Below are 16075 nucleotides of genomic sequence, written 5' to 3' on the forward strand. Positions count from 1 at the left end.
CCAGCTTGACCCCCCGCCCAGCTGCCCGGGACGCACCGTGCAGCCTCTCCCCTCTGCGGTTTTGCTCCGGAAGGAGACAAGTCCCACTCAAGCGATCCCAAGTTTCTAGCCTTCTGTCGGTCTTGGAAGTGCCCCCTCTCCCTCCAGGTGGACCCCTGTGGCCTCATCCCTCACCACCAGTCCCATTCCCATCAGTTTCCCCTCCCGCGGTAGAGTCCCTCATAATCTCTCCTCTAGGGGTTTAGAAATGACGTGGGCCTGCCTTTCTTGAAGACAGACGTGGGAAACAGACATACTGAAACTAGTCCTTTTTTCTTTTCTTTTTGTTAACGTAAGTTATTTCAGTAGGGGAGAACCTAAAGGTAAGGTTTGAACTGTCCAGAGAATCAGGGAGTGCAGAAGAAATGTGAACCTCAGACCCCGGACTCTAAGAGACAAGGGCTAGACACTTGACACTTATGCCCTGTCCTTGCGCAGGAGCTTATGTTAACACTCATCGACATTAGACGTAGGACCCAAGGAGGGAGATCCAGCGACGCCAGCGTGTGGTAACCCCCTCCGCCCCCCAGGGACCCCAAGCAGTGGGGGCAGAGAAGAGACACCCACCTCTCACCGTGGAAATGCACCATCTTGTCCTTTGCCTTTGGTTTCACCAAGAAGAAACTATAATACTTGTGTAAGTAAGAATTAATTTTTAAAATTATGCGTAAAATATCAGGCGTCTGCTAAGGTTGATGTTCCCAGGAAGTCGTGTCAACCCCATCATAAGGAAAAAGTAATATTTGTCATTGAGATTTCACTACCAAAAATGGGGCATGCTATTGAAGGACTGCAATATATCCTTTATTGACATGTTAGAAATATCTAGACAGTTCCATTACTTGGATTTGGACGCATCTTTGAGCACGTCGTCAACTTGAGACCAGAGTCTAATGCCACAGAGAACCAGTGCAAGCAACACACAGTAGGTCCGAAGCACCAACACGCACAAAGGAGGAGGGTCGGACACAGCCTGCACTTTGCAGGACACCATTTACTTGATGAAATTCTAAGAGAATCAAGACAGTGGGTTTAAACAAACAAACAAAAACCAGCTTCGGGGTGCCTAGAAATTAAACTGCTGCTCCAGACTTTTAAACTTCAGACTCCTGTTCTAGAATACATTTTGATAAACATTCCAGAAAGTCTTAACTACAGTTTGCAGCTAACTCCTGTAGTGACACTAGGGTTCTGGAAAGAAAAGCTCATCTCTGATCTAGAAAACATAGTTGAATCTAAAATATGCTTTTAAGAAGCATCCTTGTGAGGTTCATTAACGTGGACAAAAATCGCCTATTTCTGCATTGAGCGGGATAAAGTGTTATGGTCGTACTAGTCTGGGACAATCTGATCCAGCTGATGCAACGTCAAACAGGGATGAAGGTACTGTCCTGGAGGCTGTCCAGAGAAAGACCAATGGACAGGTCACAAGTGACGGAGGCAGGCATGAGGGCCCTGGAGCACCTGCTGTGGGCATTCGTGGGACCGACAGGTTATTCTGGATGAGTAGCCATCACGTTTCTTGTTCTGCCTGAGCTAATTGCTATGAATGTGCCTCATTCACTACTTAGCATAAATTAGGCTTTCGAATCTTAGCTAAAGGTTTGGAAAAATGCATGTGTGTAGCATTAGATCTACTAGCAGAGATCTAGTAGATTCCCACAGTTAGATCTACTAGCAGAGGTTAGCTTTAGCGGGCAGCAACAACAGCTGGAGGGTACGTGTGTGTGTTTAATGAGCTGCTGAGATCAACTGTTGTCGGTATGATTCTCTCTAATGCGTTGGAGAGTTGTTTCCTTGCCTGCAATCACGTCCATTTGGTAAGAACCGTTCGTGACTCAGTGGTCCCGAGAAGCATATGGATTTTCCACCCTAAACCAAGTTCGTGAGTCCTAGGTTTTCACTAGCTTATGTGCTTTGCTTCCCTCCCTGCAAAGTACAAAAGGCCACCAGCACTCCCCTATGTGTGCTGGCCAAGAACCCCAAGGGCCCGAGTTATGGATCGATTAGTCATCCTACTAAAGCACAGTTCAATTGGCTTCAAGTCAGTGGGAGGGCCGACCCAGCCAGACCCACACCTTCGTGCAGCTTTGTTGGTCTTGACAGATTTCTGCCAGGTACACTGTCATCCTCCTCGAGCAGCGGTGATCAGCCGAGGTGATGTTGCTCCCAGCAGCATGTCTGGAGACATTTCTGGTTGTCGCAACTAGGAGGAAGATGCTCCTGGCGTCTGGTGGGTAGAGGCCAGGGATGTTGCTGAGCCTCCTACCACACACAGGACAGCCCCCCAATAACAAAGACTCATCCACCTAAAATTTCAAAAGTGCCCAGGTTGAGTATGGGCCTGCCCGGGAGGAATGATTAAAAAATAAACATTCGGTTTATTTGTAAGCATCGTCAGCACTTTTGTTTGGGATATTCAGATAACCGTCTAGCAGATGTCATTATAGAAATGCTGTAATGTGTAGAGCTGATGTGGCAGAATGTAGTTTACTCTACCAACGTACTTAGGGCTCAGTACTGGGCATGACTGGAGATCTCAAGGAGACCCTTGAATTTTTCAGCTGGACTTAATTCCACCTTGTGTGGGGTATTATGTATTATTTGAAACTTGGAAGCTTCAGAGTTCTGAAGATGTGAATCAGAATTAGCTACCTGCTATCCAGTTACTTGTCCGCGTCGGGCTCAGCAGCGGGCACTTCATTCCCCCTCGCCGTTTCACGGTGGAGCACTGCCAGCCCCATTTTGCCAATGCGGGAGTAGAAAGTTGGTGAATGATGAAACAGGGATGCAAACCCGAATCTCCGAGCCTTTACTCATGCCTCTGAGGGACACAACCCCCAGGGGCCACCGAATTCTTCTAACCCTAGAACCAACGTATCTGAGCAACAGGAAAGGTAAAGTAACTGGGAGATAACCGGGAACGTCTTTATCCGAAATGTGCCTGCATCACTCCAAATGTGCTGAGTCTCTGCTTCCCTTCTTGGGTGTGTGCAACGTGGCTAGCAAGGGTCGTTCGGGTCATTTCTACAAACCTCCCATCATGTGGATAATTCAGGCAAAGCAGAAACTGGATTTTCCTTGAATTACCTAGACAAGAGTAGCTGAAAGGACAGTCCCGCGCCCCTTAACATGTTCAGGCTACAGAATTCAGTGCGGTCCTACAGCTTCCGGCCTGAGAAGCACCCGCTTGTGCTCTTTGCGTCTGCCTGTCCCATCATTATTTACCATTCTGGCTTTGGGGGAATCTCGTCAAGTTTTCTTAAGAACAAGCAAGAAACGGGTCGATTCTGGAAACTGTATCACATTCAACTCCAAATTAATTAACAGCCCCTGACTGTTTTTTCACAAGATTTTGGCACAGAGCTAGTGTCCGGGGGGGAGGGAGACAGGCTGTGTCTCTGAGGCGCCCCCGAGTATGGCCCATCAGGATTCGGGGGACACATGGTTACAATAGTTGGGGACCCGCCGCACACCCACGGGTACGCGTGAACGCAGGGTGTGGCTGGGGTGGGGAAAGCCCCTGAGCGCACCGTGCTGGACAGCGCTCCACCCGCCAGAGCCTCTCTGATGGGGGAGGTCTGCTTGTCTCCTTCGAACGGAACACAGCTACCAGATTTCAGAGCTCAGGGGGTGGTGTTGAGCTTCTGCACATCCTGACACACGTGAAAGCTTCATCTTCTCTGTAGGCACTTTATAGATTTACTACAAAGGGCGTGCTTTGAATACTGTCTTGGGATCTACGTTCTTATTCGTCTGGTGGAGAAGAGCTGGTGTCAGGGGCCTGGATCGTTGTACTTGCTGTGTTCCCTCCAAACCCCGAAGGCTTCCTTCCATTGGAGAATTTTGTTTTGGTGATTTTGTGTCTAGAACCCAATTATCCTGAGCTCTTTTCAAGTAAAGCTGTACAAACCCAGAGACCATTTCAGCAGGGAAGCTGCACCCCGCTCCATCCCTGCCACCAGGGCCGAGGGACGCCCAGGATGCACAGGGTCTGCCCGGCTATGCTGCTCTAGATGGTGGTGCCTCTCGTTAACTACACAGAGTCTGGTTTTTTTAAACCCCTCTGAAAGCTTCTAGGTCCTGACTTCTTCAAAGTCCGACAGCTGCATCATCTGCTCCACTTGCATAGAGTGCCTCCTGAGGAGCTTCCTTTTACTTCTCAAGTCAACTCTCTTTGGTGAACTTGGAGCAATGGGAACCATGGATTTTAAGCCGCTCGCAAGGGGAGCAGGTTTGCTGCTAGATCTGATGTCAGGGATAGGTGGGTTCACACTTACATTTAAAGGCGGAAGGAAGCCGGGCCTGGTGTGAGAAATTCGGTCCAGCAGCAGAGTTCCAGAACCTCGCCTTTCCAGGAGATGCGGTGGCCTGCGGCGCGCCGAGCTGGGGGACGTGCTGGGCGCAGCGTCCAGGGACTCCCGCGGGCCATGGAAGAGAGCCAGGAGGGAGCCGTTGAGCCTCTTCCTGTCCGAGGGCCCTTTGCTTGACTCCAGGGAACCCGAGCTGAGCTGCTCAGCCCCTGCCTGTAACTCTAAATCATGGAGATCACTCTCTAGCCATTTGAGGGACACTGAATCTTTGAGAGCAGGGGGGCTTGCTGGACTGACACCCGCCTTCTCCTGGTCGACAGGGAGAGTTCCCCTTCGGGCCAGACGAGGGTGGGAAGACTGACCCTTCTCATAGGCTGCCTTCCAGGATGCTGGTGCCGGGGAGGCTGCGATCTTCAGAACCTGCTCCGTGACTGTGGGAAAGAGGGTGGGGTCTTTGCCATCGATACTGTTGGTTCTGGAGAGCGGCCCCCTTTTGGGGAAGGACACGTCGCTGATGCTCTTGATGACCTCACTGTCCGGGCTGGGGCCATGGGTCTCGTCCTGACGCATGTTAGCAGCCAGCACAGACGGCGCAATCAGGCCCCAGGGTTCAGACTGGAGCCTTTTCAGTTGGGGCAGGCGGGCCCTCTTGAGGTTCCCTCCCTTCCTGGTGGGTGACCCAGGCTCATTCAGAGACTTGGCGGTGTTGCAACCACTCAGATGCCCTGTTTGGAGGCTGAAGAGATCATCTTCCCTCTCACTGGGTGGAGAGCCCAGGCCTGGAGCCTTCAGTTCAATCTCTGAAGGAGACAGGCACAGTGGTGGTGACCGCCGGTCTTCCACACTGGGGGAAGGAGGGACATTGAGATACTGCTTGGTGGTTTTGGTGCCTGATGAGGATTTATCTGTTGTTATAATGATCACCTCCTTCCCTTTGGCTTTGCAGGCGTCAAGCAGGTGCTTCAGGGCGTCTTTGTCATCTGCGTTGATTGCGTAGACCAGGGCTGAAGCCCCAGTGCGGTCCTCGAGGCTGGGGTCCGCCCCGTTCTCTAGGAGTAGGGACACCACTTCTCCCCCAGCCCTCCTGATGCACGCGTGGATGAGCGCCGTCTTGCCAGACTTGTCCTGGATGTTGGGGTCTGCCCTGTTGTCCAGCAGGTACTTTACCATCTTGGACTTGCTGATGCTCTGCTGGTCCACATGCTTGGTGATGCACGCCACCATGAGAGCTGTCTCCCCTTTGTCATTGCTTTCATTGATATAAGCGCCCCCTTCCAGGAGGAGCCTGGTCAGCCTGAGCCTCCCTAGCCACACCGCCTTTAGGAGTGAGTTTCCATCGGTCCTCAGCTCTGTGTCGTCGTCCATCATGCTGGCCTCGGCACCTCCGAGCCACCGTGGCGATCAGACCTAGCAAGGGAAGAAGAGAGAAGAATGTCGTGTGCTCTGTAGGTGACCTGAGTGGTGTGGCTGGTACACGGCTGGATGCAGTCGTATCCCACCTGGTCCCAAGTGATGCCAGGTGATCTGGCTTGTCTGCATCCGTTTCCTCATCTGTGATGTGTGTGTGTCGGGGGGGGGGGTGTCAGGGGGATGGTGGCAGTGCCTCATACAGCCAGGGTGGAGCTCGAACGAGAGCATGTACAGAAAACCCTCACCACAGTAAAGCAGCTGAGCCGAGGCTAGCGCGGAGTAAGCAAGACAAACAGCCATCGCTGGGGTCCCTGCCTGATGCTTATCTGGAATGTCGTGTGGCAGACCATGCTTCATGCCTGTGGGCACCACCAGCGTCACACCCCACGAGGAAAGGTGTGCGTCTGCCTTGTTCGCTGCCGTAGCCCCAGCACTGAGCAGCGATACACACCTCACGGGTCACCTCGTAAATAATTGCTCGGTGCATCGCTCTGCCAGTGGGAAACACAGCAGAATGGTAATAGAATTATGGACGGTTTTCCTCTTCTTATTTTTGCTGTACTTCCTGAAATAAGCATTCATTACTATTGTAATAGGGGAGAAATCAGGGGAAAAAAAAATCATTGTAAAGCAAAATCAACCTCGCTACCCCCTTCCGGGTTGCAGTCTCTACTTTTCCAGCAGATGTCAGAATCCTCTCCGTCCTAGGGACTTCTGGAAGACTAGGGTCTTCCAGAACGATGCCATACCACATCCTTCCCGTGAACAGCTAGGGGGCAGAGGATGGACGGGACCGCACGCCTGCCCACCCCGGAGCCCCCTCAGCTGAGTTCTGCCAAACCCGGCTTTTCTGGTTTGGTTGTCCCCGGGTCCGTCCCTGAGTTCCTGCACCCGGAGCCCCCAGACCCGGTGCTGCTGGGGAGGCCTTCCGCGGATAAGGAGAGGCGGGGGCCCCTCCCTGGCCCACATCTGTGCCGGCACAGCCCCTCCACAGGGACTCCGTCCCTCCAGGCCCCTGCTGAGCAGATGGCCATGGCTCCTCACCTGAGGCACATCATTCCTCCCCTGACCCCTGTAAACCGTAATCAGTTTACAGTCCTCTATTACACTGGAAGTCAAAAGCCTCTCTTGGCTGAAGTTGAGAGATGGATCCATATCCTTTATAAATTCTTAACACATTAATAGGTACTTGCGATTTTCTTGAAAGCCCAAACCACACTTAAGTACGTAAAGAAGAGGTGTCCTTACACACGTGTGCACACGCCTCCAAGAAGCCACTCTCTCCAGAAGAAGAGACTGTGGTTAACCGTCCAGGGTGTCCCTCCGCTTCTCACAAGCCACTGTCCTAAGAGCTACACCCCAGTGCGATCACGTTGCAGTTGTGTTTGTGTCCCCACAGGATATTTTCTAGAAATGCTACCACCCAGGGACACTGCATGGCAACTGTCTCCCCATCTCTGTGCTTCCTTCTTCAGGCTCCTACTGACGTGTGTGTGCACGTGGGTGTGTGTATGGGGGTGTGTGTGCGAGCGTGAGGTATGGCCTTTCTCTTCTGTTTCCACCATCCCCACTCCTCTCTGGTCCTACATAAATAAGAGCACTTCATGAAGGTCTGGCGTGTTAGGTGTGTCTGTCCCCACACGCTGGCCATTTGAAGCAGGATTTCCACGTGGTGAATAAGGGAGAGGGAATGAGCAGTGAAGACGTTGTCTCCTGCTCCATCGAAGGCCCCTCGCCTCCGGCTCAGCTCTCCCCAGCATCACCCACTGCTGCTCCCATCCCCTGCACACGTCTACCTCAAATCAGGCTGCTTCTCAAATGCCCGACTTTTTTGTCCCTTTTAGCACTCTTCATGTTTCTGACTGCAAGGCCCCCTGCTCTTCTTTAATTATTCATCATCCTGCAAACCTCAGCTCAAATCTTACTTCCTTTTTAATCAAGAGGAGAATCACTCAGGATCGAAGCAGCAGGGCGGAGTGAGATTACAACTGACTCATACCCAGGCTATATAAAGAACTCCCACAAATCACTTCCTCCAAAAGAAGATACGCAAATGGCCAATAAGCACACAAAAAGGTGCTCAGTCTCATTAGTAGTCAGAGAAAATCAAATTAAAGCACAGAGAGATACCACTACACATGGTGTCTAATTCAACGTGGCTGAAATTAGACCGGCTGGTCTAATACCAGGGATGGATCAGGGCGCAGAGCAACAGGAACCTGTTGGTGGGGGCACAAACCAGCCCCCTCCGACCCGGTGATTCTGTGCCCGGGCTTATATCTGTGGTAGACGGAAAAGCGTGGCCACAAAGTCCTCCCATCCCAGAGCGCCTGCAAAGAGTTACTGCCCCTCCTCCCGTCAAGACCTGCTTTGACCAAGGAAACAGCCAGAGTAACCGTGTGTGACTTGCGAGGCAAGGCTTCTTGCAGCTTCCGATTTCCTACCTTGCAAAGACATGTGGGCTGTCCTGCCGGCAAGAACACATGGAGCCCCAGCTGACCAGCCCCGCTGACCGCCGCGGTGTGAGCCAGCCGGCCCCCCGCTGGGTACAACTGTGGGAAGGAACCCAGGTGAGGCCGGCAGAAGTTTCCGGAGCCTGGTCCAAGTTGCAGAAACAGGAACGAATAAGTGGTTATTGTTCTAAGCCACTCATTTTGGGATGGTTCGTTCGCATCAATAAATTACCAGTAAATCCGTGTAGCCAAACATGTACAAAAATGTTCCCAGCAGCACTATTCATAAAAAGCAAAAACTAGAAACAGCCCACCAAGAAGAAAATAAAGAAACTGTAGTGTATTCATATGCTGGAATGCTTTACACGATCTTTGCATTCTCTCTCTTTCTCACACTCAGACACGGCACACAGACGCTCATCCCCCCACACACACAACACAGAGGCACACAGACCCACACTCGCTGTCGCACTCACGCACACAATACAACACAAGAAAAACTGGATACTGCCTCTCCCCTGGGCTCCTTAGTACTTTGCAACCTTCTCTGCTGAGCACTGACTCGTTGATCTTCTGGGTCAGCCTCCTCCTCCACGCGCTGAGCCCCCTGAGCCCCCTGAGCCCCCGAGGCAGGCACGGGGTCTTTTCTCCCTCGTTGGCTGTACCATAATCGGAAGGAGGGTAAAGGAAGAGTCAGAGGAAAGGAGAAAGAGACAGGAATAGGAGAGTGGGAAGGCCACATGAGGGTGGATCGTCGGGTTATGGCTCTGTGTCGCGTGTGGGGCAGATCACATCCCTCCAGACTCCTTGAAGGTCCGGGGTGGGGAGGGAAGGGGGCAGGAAGGGAGGGAAGGGGGCAGGACGGGATGTCTAGGAGATGCTTCTCTCCCTGCACTTGGAACCAGTGGCTCCCTGCTCCCCCGAGCTCAGGCCTTGTCCCGAATCCCAGCTCCTAAGGAGAGAACAGAACGGAGACAAGGCGTTCTGGTTGTCATGCCTATGGATGTGTGCATTCGTGTATGGACACGTATCCACAGACACACGTCCATGGGCATGACATGCTCTGCATGTAGGGAGGACTTTTCATATTGTCTACAACCATTTTTTTCTTCACCGTGCACCTCCCAGCTGACATCCCTGAATGACAAAAATGCAAGAGCTTTGAGTGAGGACAGACTCAGACCCTTAGCTCAGCCTCACACTGGGTGACAAGAGCCTTGCCATCCGCCTTCTGCATCCCCCAGACTGACATGGTCAGGCCGAGCTGCCCATCTCAGGGTGTTGGCCCCCCGCCTGGCTTTCCGGCCTGAGGGACCTGGCAGGTGTGCACCTTTCCCACCGCCGTAGGTCAGGACAGCGCTACAGGTGACAGGTGGCCCGAGCCCCACCCCTGCTTTCAACTGACCAGGACCAACAGTTTCCCCAAGGAAGCCACTGGGTGCGGAAGTGTGAGCGCATTGACCCTTTGTAGACCGGATGCTGACTAGAGGAGGTGGGGTGGGGGGTAGACGGCAGGCACTCTTCTCCCTTTCTTCCCCCGAGAGCCTCTTGTTGGTGGGTTTCAAGGATTTGGGGGAGATGCAGGAGGTGATGTGACCTCCACAAGACTGAGCTTGCTGTCAGGCTACGGCTGGCTCCGTGGCCCCCTTGTATTTGCTCCTCCTCGTTCCCCCCTCCGCGTTTCATTCCCTCACTCCTACTCCCCAGGGTGCTATCACTCCATAAAGTGCTGATAAATTGACATGTCTTTATTTATGAAACTTGAATGAATTTATATTACTTATAATAAAGTAAACCGCGGCTGACACACTGGCATTCCCTGACCATTGATTCATTCATTCATTCACCATCAAATATATACTGAGTGTCAATATGCATGCTAGGCATTGAGGATGGAGAAAAGTGGAGAAGTCGGGCATGGAAGGGTCTGGCTGAAGGCTGGAGGTCACTAGGAGCCACTGAGGGATGAAGAGGGTCAGAAGCACCAGCGTGGGGGAGGTTAAGGAGCATCAGGCTGGAAAGGCATTCTGTAGGCAGAACTGAATAGTGATCCACTGGAGGGTGGGAGTCAACCAAGGTCTAATTTACTTGAATTTGGGAATTTATCTCCTGTTGTGCTTGGCAGAGAATGAATATTAGGAGCAGCTAACGCAGGAAAGATCGGATGCCTTTCATGGTTTCTTAGCTTGTCAGAGGGAAGGAAGCAATCCTGACCGAATGGGGCTGACACATGCCCAGAATTTTGAAACCCCAAGCACTTTGACTGCGCTAGGCACCATGTTTTAAAATCAGCAACCCCAAAGTGGGGTGTTTTTTTTCCATGTGTTTCCGAAACAGAGTTATCTGAGAAGTGAGCAAAATTTGCCTGGTTCCTTCCCTGTTGTCTGCCCTCCGTGCCCCTCCAACCCACCCTTCTCCCGTTCACTCCTCAGGGCTGTTTTCTGTCTCCCTCAACCCCACCACAATGGGGTGAACACACCTTCTAAAGGCACAGGGACGGAGCGCCTGGGTGGCTCAGTTCGTTAAGTGGCTGATCCCGGGGTCCTGGGATCGAGGCCCACATCGGTCTCGCTGCTCGGCGGAGAGCCTGTTTCTCCCTCTCCCTCTGCCTGCCACTCTGCCTACTTGTGCTCTCTCTCTCTCTCTGTCAAATAAATAAATAAAACCTTTAAAAAATAAAAAAAAATAATAAAGGCACAGGGACTGGAAGAGAAATGCCAAAAACTAAAACATCACCAACACCGAAAAAATAAAATGATGCTTTCTCTGATGGAGGGGGTGGGTGGGTGGAAATAGATGCCTTTTTTGTCCAGAAACCCTTGGATTCTTTTACTGTCCACAAAATTATAAAAGTCTAAGATTTTTGAAGCTGTGAGGAGCCATCTTGTCCAATCGCTCCCAGTTTAGACATAGGGAATTTAAAGACAGACTGAGTCTTTCATCTTGCTGAATGCAGGCTCTCTCCCTCCTGTGCCTCCCCACGTCCGTAGCCTGAGCAGCGTAGATCAAGGCTGCACAGTAAAGGGCCGAGGGCCAAATGTGGTCCACGGGGCCACCTTGCTTGACTGGCACAGTGTTTTAATTTTTTAAATGTGAATGTTTTAAGATGAATCATTCATTGTTCAGTTTGGCAAAGGCCTTGCCATCCTCTCTGGTCCCACAGCTGGCCTGAGGCCTACACTCAGGCTGCTTACCTAGCCTCTGTAGGTATATGGGTTTATGACACTAGGCATAAAAGTAAAAATACTTGGAATACAAGTCAGGATGCTGTGTTTTCGTTCTTTCCATCACTTCCTAGCTTCTCACCTCTACAGGTTTGTTAGGAGGATCCAACGAGCTAATAGATGGAGAAGCCCTTTTCATAAACTTTAAAGTGGGGTGTGCTTCCGTGGGCCATTACCAATAAGGTAACCAACAATTGCTTCAGTGCAGCTAAAAAAACCATCTGCTTTATCTCTCTTCCTTGAGTCACCTTGGCATCGAGTTTCCAGTTAAACTTCCTTTGTTTGGCACCAAGGTAAATCAGAGGGTTGAGGCACTGCATTTAGTTTCAATACTACTTGTATTTGACCCTAGTGGAAAAATTATGCAAAAGGAAGAGGGCCAACAAACTCCTGCAAACGTCCACAAAGTGTCTTATGTTCCCAAGAGAGGCACTGGACATACACATTACTGTACTTAGTGACCCAGAGAAGTTTCCCGGACTCTGTAATCCACATGTTTTGTATTCATCTTACTTCTGGTTATGGCCTTAATCTTGTTTCTTGCCTACTTTCTCCACTTCCCCTTCTCCTTCTTCTTCTTCTTCGGTTGCTGTTGAGGGACATGTTTTACACAGTGTAATTTCAGCGAGATAAGCATATGGCTGTTCTTATGTTTGTACACGTAAGTTTGCACAAATTATATCTTAATGAATCTCAACTACTTCTGATATGTGTCAAACTGACATCTTGTGGATCTTTATAAATTGCCTTAAAGTCTTTGTGGAACAAAATAAAATAGAAATCGATGAGCATGTATTCAGTTGATCTATATGAACTTGCTGCTTCCGTAGGTCAAACAGTGGTTTGCAAAATCATTTTCACGTGGTTCTACCTGATATTTACAGCGCTTCTCTAAATGCACTCTAGGTCTGTAATCGTCGCACGATCCAAGCTCCTGTGGATGTACAGTTGTGGCAGGAAGATTACAAAGGAGAGAGTCGGGCGACGTGGATTCTCATCTCAGCCCTGCTACTAGGTAGGTGGCTGTGTAACTACTGGCAAGTATCGTTTGAATAGAAGAACTCCAAGTCTGCCTTACAAGACTGCTATAAGGATCAAACGTAGGCCGTATGGGAACACTCTCTACAAAGTCCTGTGAATATCTAAGGAATTATGTTGAATCAAACTCATCCAGGATCGTCCCTCTGAGCCCTGCTCTGGGGTGCCCGGCCCCCACCCCAGTGCCACTGCCATCCATCACCTACCCTCTTCCTCTCAGTCACCTGCTCCCCTCTTTCTGGCCCCCACCTCCCGGCCACAATCTGCAGTTTGCAGAGTTTTTCCGCATACATGATCTCTTTGACCATCTTCCCCTGCACTTTTGCAAAGGAAGCATTATTAGCCTAATTTTACAGACACAGAGCCTGAAGTTCAGATAGGTTGGGTGATTTTGCCCAAAAGCACAGGTTTGTAAGTGGTACAGCTTTGATTCAAACTCTGCCCCTCTGAACCCAAGTTCAGAGCTTTCAGGGGGGACTTCCACGCACTCAGGCACACTTTCCCCCTGCGGCGGGGTTGACAGGGGCGGTACGTCACGGCCGGCTGTACAGACGTGGACAGGTTACTGAGCCTCTCTTGCTCGGGTTCTCAGATCCACAGAACAGGGATAACAGCACCCAACCTCTCCGCGTGCGTAACAACAGCAGAACGCATGGAGAGCGCTTAGCAGAGGGCCTTGGCACATGTGAGGGCTCAGTAAATGCTAGATTTTGTTGGAGTTTGGGTACGCCTTTCAAAATCCAGGCGGCCACACCGTTCGGCGGTAGAGTTCGCGGAAGCGTGGGGATGTTTTATACTCCGCCTCTTCCTTCCGCAGGCACGGGAAGCAGTTAGAGGCAGATCAGGAGCTGAGCGCTTGCGATTCGCGAGTCCCTTCTCCCGGCCCTGGAGGCGGCGACGCGGAGCGGCCCGGGCAGAGAGAGCGGGCGGCGCGCATGGGGCCCCGGCTCGGCTCGCGGCCCGGCGCTGTCCGAGGTGCTGGACGCCGGCGGCGCGCGCTCCAAGGCCGCCGCTGTCCCTGGGCATCTTCCAGAAGGCCGAGCGTGGCGGCGTCAGGTGCAACCCGCGCGGTAAGTGCTTCTCCATCATTGCTCTGAAATGCTCACGTTCAAACTCTTTACAATTTCTCGAACATTTTCAGGATCATAACCTCTCACCACCCGATCCTCACAGGTTTCTGCAAAAATGTAGGCTTTGCTCCCTTTCCAGTCCCTGCAGAAATTCAGACGCCTATCACCCAGCCCCGCTCCGCAACCATTTCCTACAAAAATCCAGGCCCCTACGCATCTCACCCCCACGCGTCAATGCAAAAATGAAAAATGTAAATCCATCTTCCACACCCTTCTCCCACAATTTCCTGTGATAAAAGCAGACTCTCCTTCCAGCCTCCCACTCCTGCCTTGGCTAAACGCGTGGACTTACTTCTAGGGAGCTCAAGATCCCTCCCACCCGGTGAACCAGGGGAGACCCCTGCGGGTGCGCTTACCTGGTGGGGACGCTCACCAAACAAGGCCACCTGAGCGCAGGCCACCTGTAGGGTCATTATTCCAAAAGCAAAGTCTGGGGGTGCCTGGCACTCCCGCCCTTGGCTTCGGGCTGGTTACCAAAGGGCACTGCCAGGCTGAACCGCGCCGGGGAGTTGGGATTACCCCTGGCCTCGCCGGTCCCGTTGAGTGACTTGCCCAGAACTTCGTCAAGGTTCACAAATAAAACCTCTGCGTCAGTGCCTTTTGATCACCCCCTTGCTCCTCCAAGTTCAAGTGAGAGCAAGGGAGTTTTTCTTTAAGAGAAAGAAGGAAGCGTGGAAGAAGCTGAGAATTGCGCCCAGTTCTGCCTTGCAGGTCTCGTGCGCAGCCCGGCCCTGCGCTCCGTCCGGGGGCCCAGCCGGCTGGCTAGCGCGCTGCCCGCCCGCGCCCCGAGCGAGTCTCCAGCCGCGATGCCGGCGGGCTGTGTGGGTGTGTGTGCCGGGGAGGAGCGAGCACCGCGGGGGCAGCGGGGGCGGGGAGAGGCGCCCGCCGCCCAGCCCGCACCCCGAGAGCCGCGGTCAGACTGGCCAGACCGCCTCGCTGCCGGAGCCGGGTGGGGACTCCCGGGGTCGGAAGAAGGACGGGCGCGCTCCGCGACTCCGACGCTGCACCTGGGGGCCCCGGGGAGGGATTTGAACTCGTGTCGCCTTTCCCCTCCACGTGGCTCTGCCTTCCTCTGGTTTCCTTCATCAAACGCCCTCGGATCCAGAATGTCCGCCCACAGCGTGGGAGGGAGAGGAAGGGAAGGGGGGTACTGTGGCTGTAAGGCTCTGGGGGTGTGGTGGGGTCCTGATTATCTGGTCTCCAACCCAGCTCCTTCCGCGCACCTCCTCCTTATTCCCAGGACTTCCCGAGCAGCCACTCTCCAACAGTTCTGTTTCCTTTATAACCGAAGTAATTCATGGTTGCTGCATGCGGGGCAAAGCACGAGGCATTATATTTACAAAGTGAAGCCCCCGCCCCAGCCTCCGGAGACCTTCCACCTCCAGGGAGGTAGCCCTGCATTTACAAACCACAGCCCTGCTGGTGCACTGGTCTAGGTAAACATGCCCACGTGAGTGCCATTTTTCCTACGAAAAAGGTCTTACCTCTTGAGTCGATTTTAATCCTTTACATTTTCCTAGAAAATTGCCCATCTCATTTACAATCTCAAATTCACAGGCACAAAGTTACAATTAGCATTACCTTATAAGTTTTCATCTCCTCTAAATCTGTTCTTATATCATACCCTTTTCATCCCTGATTTTGTTGCGTTTCCTCCCTATTATTTTTGGTGTTTATATGTACCCTTAACTTTGTTTTGGTTGAATTATATGATCTATGTAATTTCCATTCTGTGAGCTATTCAATGACCAATTTAAACGCAAAAACCATTTTTCCTCATACTCAGTGAAAGAAAAAAATGAGCATCCTGTGTTTTTGCATACAAACATACAAATACACCTTTAAAGTAAACTGCATAGTTATTACCCTCTACATCTTTACTAGTATATTGGTTAAGAGCAGAGTCTGAAGTCAGACTGCGTGGATTTATTTTTTTTTAAGATTTTATTTATTTATTTGAGAAACTGAAAGTGAAAGAGAGCACTAGCAGGGGGAGAGGCAGATGGAGGGGAGAAGCAGACTCCCGGCTGAGCAGGTAGCTGAGTGTGGGGCTCGATCCCAGGACCCTGAGATCACCACCTGAGCTGAAGGCAGACGCTCAACTGTCGGAGCCACCCAGGCATGGATTTAAATCCCAACTAAACCACTTACCAGCCATGGATCTCTGGTGAGTCTTCAAACCGGTCTGTACCTCAGTTTCTACCTCCATAAAATTGAATTAATAATAGTATCTACTGCAGATGTGGTAGCTATATTTATGGTGAGCATAACATAACTATAAACTTGTTGAATCACTATGTCATACACCTGAAACTAGGGGAACAATGGTGTGTCAACGAGGATCTACTTCATGGGACCAGAGAGGAGGGGCAGCTGAGTTAACACATGTACAATGTTTAGTGTGCTGCCTGGTAAGGAGAAAGCACTATGTTTGTCTACCTGATCCATTAACATTCATAGTAAACTGT

General features: G+C 51.5%; 1 protein-coding gene across 1 annotated transcript; it reads right to left on the reverse strand.

Moving 5' to 3' along the window:
• Positions 1 to 746: 746 nt before the first annotated feature.
• On the reverse strand, positions 747 to 14380 carry ANKRD34C (ankyrin repeat domain 34C). The gene is made up of 2 exons (XM_027570616.2): positions 13964 to 14380; positions 747 to 5759 (listed from the first exon to the last, which is right to left on the reverse strand). The coding sequence occupies exon 2, from the start codon at positions 5718 to 5720 to the stop codon at positions 4116 to 4118; it is 1605 nt and encodes a 534-aa protein (XP_027426417.2). The 5' UTR covers positions 5721 to 5759; positions 13964 to 14380; the 3' UTR covers positions 747 to 4115.
• Positions 14381 to 16075: the final 1695 nt, after the last annotated feature.

The sequence above is a fragment of the Zalophus californianus genome, chromosome 6 (genome assembly GCF_009762305.2).
Source record: "Zalophus californianus isolate mZalCal1 chromosome 6, mZalCal1.pri.v2, whole genome shotgun sequence".
Lineage (NCBI taxonomy): Eukaryota > Metazoa > Chordata > Mammalia > Carnivora > Otariidae > Zalophus > Zalophus californianus.